The sequence below is a fragment of the Microcebus murinus genome, chromosome 10, assembly GCF_040939455.1.
Source record: "Microcebus murinus isolate Inina chromosome 10, M.murinus_Inina_mat1.0, whole genome shotgun sequence".
Lineage (NCBI taxonomy): Eukaryota > Metazoa > Chordata > Mammalia > Primates > Cheirogaleidae > Microcebus > Microcebus murinus.
In genome coordinates this window covers 94,639,880-94,645,550 of record NC_134113.1, presented here as the reverse complement: position 1 = coordinate 94,645,550, position 5,671 = coordinate 94,639,880, and the positions used below count along the sequence as shown (strand labels likewise).

The 5,671-nt window shown below is 43.7% G+C and overlaps 1 protein-coding gene across 1 annotated transcript in view; it reads right to left on the bottom strand.

Moving 5' to 3' along the window:
- LPCAT3 (lysophosphatidylcholine acyltransferase 3) overlaps positions 1–1,845 on the bottom strand; it is a 34,241-nt gene extending 32,396 nt beyond the window's left edge. Inside the window, exon 1 of the mRNA XM_012760409.3 lies at positions 1,594–1,845. Within this exon, the coding sequence (XP_012615863.1) occupies positions 1,594–1,744 (151 nt within the window). The 5' untranslated portion in view covers positions 1,745–1,845. The remainder of the gene's footprint in view (positions 1–1,593) is intronic.
- Between the last annotated feature and the right edge of the window lie 3,826 nt (positions 1,846–5,671).

The window sequence follows — 5,671 nt, the reverse complement described above, 5'->3', positions numbered from 1 at the left end:
AAGAAACTTCAAAAAAAAAAACAAACAAAAAAAAAAACAACACAAAACCGCAACCTAGATTGCGGTGTCAATAAATTTGGGTTATACCTGGGTAACACTGAACAAATTGCACAACCTAAGGATCTTTCTACCTTTAAAATCTTACAAGACTATAGGGAAGGGAAAAGGTGACCTTTATTTGGAAGAAAGGAAGATCATCTTGGTTTGATATGTAATAGGCAAATACTGCTATTAGCCAAGGTTATTTAAATATGAATTAATGCCTCTCCCATTATCTAGATTGGATTAACACCCTTTGGTGATATCATATGTCAATGTCTCTACTGACAACTGGATAAATTCCAAAGGATGTCAATGTTTCTACTGACAACTGGATAAATTCCAAATTTCTTTCTGATATTTAAAGCACATGTGCCCAACTTTCTCTCAAACTACTTACGGGGGAAAAACTACTTACGATGTTTGAGATAAAGTTGGGCAGATGTGCAACTGCTCTTGCCCCAGGCCTGTTTCCTTATCATTACTTTAGTTTTTGCTTAATTCTTCCCCACTCTAATCATTAAAGTTCTATAACCTTCATAAAACCTTCCAGCTACTCAAATGACTTATGTATCTCTGATCTTGACCTTGGAATTCCTACAGAACTTTACAGCAATCCTACATGTAGGCATTGTTGTACTCATTTCATGGAAAAGAAAATTAGGCCAGGAGAGGTTAAGTAGCTTGCCTAGGACTTCTCAGTTTGTGCAAGGCTGGGTCTGATGTGTTTGCCTTCAAAGCCCACACTTTCTACCATTGTACCCTGTTGCCTCCATACTCAGACACTATGGAGTAAGGATGCTATAAAAAAGCCTATAAACCAGTTATCATACAGCTTGTTGTGGCATAAATTCCAATGCACCATATCCTTTGAACCATACGGATAATAAACTCTTGGAATAGCATGGATTATTTTAAGGGGGTTGTCAGACCTGTTTCCCAAGCCTAGTATTAAAATGATATCCCAGGGTAAATGACAGGTGGGTGTCTAAGGAAAAAAATAAAGCAACATGGTATAAGAAGGAAATACTAGAATTGGAACAGAAAAGACACAAAAGTGTAACATAAGCCAGTAATGCACAAAATAGAGACTCTGAATAAGTATGGAATATGGGTCAAAAAGGCCCCAAGGTCTAAGTTAGGTAGCCTACGCCTACCGATGAGACGCGCGCGTGTGTATGTGGGGTGTTATTAATAACAGCAGGACACATGGACAGAAAGTGGAACTCAAGAGAGTGGCAAAGATAGGTCGTGGGGGCAAGGGTGGAACATGGCATGATGAGAGGGTGGGGACGCGGAACGCGGGGCCAGAGGGCACAGCGGGGGTCGAAGAGCAAAGTGAAGAGGTTCAGAGGGCACAGCGCCCCCAGACTTGAGGCGCCCCCAGACTTGTGCCTTCCCCTCAACAGCGGACAGGGGGGCTTCAGGATTCACACCCGCACCCCACCAAGCCCTCGGGGGTGGCTCCTGGAAGAAAGGGGGGTCCGGTCCCCAGTGCTCCCCAATTCCCTGGGGACTCCGCGAGGGGGCGGAGGGAGGCAGGAGGGTCCTTACCCAGGAAGATGGAGATGATGAGCCGCAGCGCCTGTTCTGACGCGCCCAGGGACGTCGCCAACTTGTTAAGGCTCAGCTCCTGGAAAGCCGGCCCCAGCACCCCCACCAGCTCCACCGCCGATCCCACGTCCCCCTCCACTGCGGACGCCATCTTAACTGCGGGCGCCCCCCAGGGACCCCCGGCTCCTCGCGCCCCGAATGTGGGCAAAACGCTGTAGCTTCGCCCCCAATTCCGGCCCGGGGACCGCCCACGGCGTGCGCATTGGCTGCAGGCACGCCCAGCGGCCCCAGGCTCACCCCGTTATTGGTCGATCCGAGCAAAGGGCGGGGCCTAGCGCAGCAAGGTAGGAAGAGGGCGGGTCTGAGCGTTTGTAAGGCAAAGGTGACTCCTGCCAGGAACGAAAACGGGACAGGCCGAGGGCGGGCGGGGCTTGGGCTCGACACCCAGGGCTGCCATCGGAGAAGTCCAAGCTCGCGGCCGGGTGATTGAACAACTCTGTTCTAGCTGCTCGGGGGAGGAGTCGGTCCGCTAGCGTCCGGCCGGCTCGTTCGCGGCCTTCCCATTGGCCGAGGCGGGAGCAGGCGAGAGTCGGGGCGGGGGGGCCGTCACCCGGCAGCGAGGTTACTCTCGGTCGCCGGCGCGCTGGGGTTACTGGGGCATGTAACGGAGAGGCGGGAATTCCTGCTGCCGCTTCGCGAGCGCCTCCTAACGGCACGCCCCGGCTGTTCTCAAGTGCTTAAGCCGCTGGGCTCGCCGCCTTCAGTCCCGAGGGGTCTGGGGAGAGCGATGCCCGAGGAACACTATTTGCCTGCTACTTTTATTTCAGCGATCCCTTTCCCGTGCAATTTCCCATAGCAAAACGTGACCTTCCCCTGAGAGGGGATGAAATGAAGAAATGCCTGTTTAACACTATCATTTTAATCAAAAAACCCAACTAGTTTTGTCACTATTTAAGTAATGCATGTTCGTGTGACATGAATCAGAAAATAAGAGTCCTTTCTTCCCACCCTGCTTCCCATTCTTACTTCCTACAGGTAATCCTGTTCAGATCACACTAAAAAGGCTCATTTAGTGGGAGCCAGGGACTGTGTCAGGTTTGGGAATATAATCATGAACCCAAAGCTATGGGGTGGGATGATGCACAGTCAGTTAATAGCAGGAATGAATGTGTAATTTGCAAGTGAAGGTAAGTGCGCGGAAGGAAAGGATGAAGGTTCTATGAGAGTGTGTAACAACGGAACAGTAAAGGTTTCTTTAATAACTGGAATTTGCAGAGCATTCTTGTACAATTACAGCTTATAAAAGCACTTTTATCCATATTATTTCACTTAATCTGGCTGTGCAACAGGATATGTATTATTATCATGTCCTCTTACAGATACAGAGGCTTGGAGAAATTAAGGAACTTGCCAAGTTCCTTTACCAGTAAGCGACAGCATTTAAACCTAGGTCTGTCAAATTCCTTGCTCCCCTTTCCTTCCTTTTTGGGCAAAATTAAAAAAAAAAAAGTTCATTCATATAGAAAAGTAGATAATTCTATAACTTCCCTGGTTAAGAAACAAACCACATATACAGTTGAAGAGCCTGGTATATCCCTTTCTAAGGTCATTTCCCTCCTTCTCTTCTCAAGATTACCACTTTGCTGACTTTGGAATTTATCAATCCTATGCCTATTTTAATTCTTTGCATACTGTGTATATATAATGATATAGTATATCATATATATCTATATATGTATGTATATATATACATACATACTATATATCACTATAAATGATATATAGTAATGTTTTGCATGTTTTTAAACTTTATAGTAATGGTATTACAATGAATGTAACATTTACCACTTGTTTTTACGCTCAACATTTTTACTGAGATGTATTCATACTGTTACATGTAGTTCTAATCTGTTCATTCTGTGATTTAGCATTCCATTATATGATTATACCACAATTAATTTTTCATGGTCATATTGAGGAATACTTAGATCGTTTTCTATTTATTTCTTCTGAGAACATTGCTGCAGTGGACGTTCTCCTTTAAGCAACAGGAGGATTTTCTCTAGGGCTGTGACTTCTTTCTTTTTTAAATTTTCTTGGGATCTTCTGTAAGAAACATATTGCTACCCAGTACACACACATATTTATACACTACACAACAAATACATATACAGTCATACACTGTATAGCAATGTTTCAGTCAGCGAGGGACCACATGTAGGACACTGGCCCCTAAGATTATAATGGAGCTGAAAAATTCCCATGATCTGGTGACATCGCAGCGGTCCTAGCATCATAGTGCAACATATAACTCACATGTTTGTGGTGATGCTGGTGTAAACAAACCTGTGCTACCAGTCATATAGTATGTAATAATGATGACAATAAATTACTGTGTTACTGGTTTGGGTATTTAATATACTATACTTTTATTTTATTTTATTTTATTTTATTTTATTTTATTTTATTTTATTTTATTTTGAGACAGAGTCTCCCTTTGTTGTCCAGGCTAGAGTGAGTGCCGTGGCGTCAGCCTAGCTCACAGCAACCTCAAACTCCTGGGTTCAAGCGATCCTCCTGCCTCAGCCTCCCGAGTAGCTGGGACTACAGCTGTGCCACCATGCCTGGCTAATTTTTTATATATATATCAGTTGGCCAATTAATTTCTTTCTATTTATAGTAGAGATGGGGTCTTGCTCTTGCTCAGGCTGGTTTTGAACTGCTGACCTCGAGCAATCTGCCTGCCTCCGCCTCCCAGAGAGCTAGGATTACAGGCGTGAGCCACTGCGCCCGGCCTATACTATACTTTTAATTGTTATTTTAGAGTGTACTCCTTCTATTTATAAAAAAGTTAGCTATAAAACGGCCTCAGGCAGGCCCTTCAAGAGTTGTTCCAAAAGAAGTCATTGTTGTCATAGGAGATGACAGCTCCATGCTTGTATTATTGTTCCTGAAGACTTTCCAGTGGGACAAGATGCAGAGGTGGAAGACAGTGATATTGATAATCTTGACCCTGTGTAGGCCTAGGCTAATGTGTATATTTGCATCTTAGTTTTTAACAAAACATTTTAAAAAGTAAAAAAAAAGAATTCTGAAAACTTATAGAAAGAAACTATAAACTAAGAATATAAAGAAACATGCAGTGGCTCAGGCCTGTAATCCCAGTACTTTGGGAGGCTAAGGCTGGAGGATCATTTGAGGCCAGTAGTTCAAGAGCAGCCTGAGCAACATAGCAACATAGCGTGCCCCCTGTCTGTACAAACAATAGAAAAATTAGCCAGGCACAGTGGCGTGCGCCTGTAGTCATAGCTATTTGGGAGGTTGAGGCAGGAGCATCACTTGAATTCAACAGTTTTAGGCTGCACGAGCTTGAGTTATGATCATGCCACTGCATTCTAGCCTGGGTGACAGAGTGACACCCTGTCTCTAAAAAAAAAGAAAAGAAAAAAACCAAAATATTTTTTGTATAGTTATATTATGTATTTGTGTTTTAAGCTAAGTGTTATTACAAAAGAATCAAAAATTACAAAAAAATGAAAAAGTTTATTAAAAAAGCTACAGTAAGCTAAGGTTACTTTATTATTGAAGAAAGAAAAAAATTTTAAATAAATTTAGTGTAGCCTAAGTATACACTGTTTATAAAGTCTATAGCAGTGTACAGTATTGTCCTAGGCCTTCACATTCACTCACCACTCACTCACTGAGTCACCCAGAACAACTTCCAGTCCTGTAAGTGCCATTCATATTAAGTGCCCTGTACCATTAAGTGCAGTTGTACCATTTTCTATCTTTTTTTTTTTTTTTTTTTTTGAGACAGAGTCTCACTTTTGTTGCCCAGGCTAGAGTGAGTGCCGTGGCGTCAGCCTAGCTCACAGCAACCTCAAACTCCTGGGCTCAAGCAATCCTCCTGCCTCAGCCTCCCGAGTAGCTGGGACTACAGGCATGCACCACCATGCCTGGCTAATTTTTTTTTTGTATGTATACTTTTAGTTGGCCAATTAATTTCTTTCTATTTTTAGTAGAGACGGTGTCTCGCTCAGGCTGGTTTCGAACTCCCGACCTTGAGCAATCCGCCCGC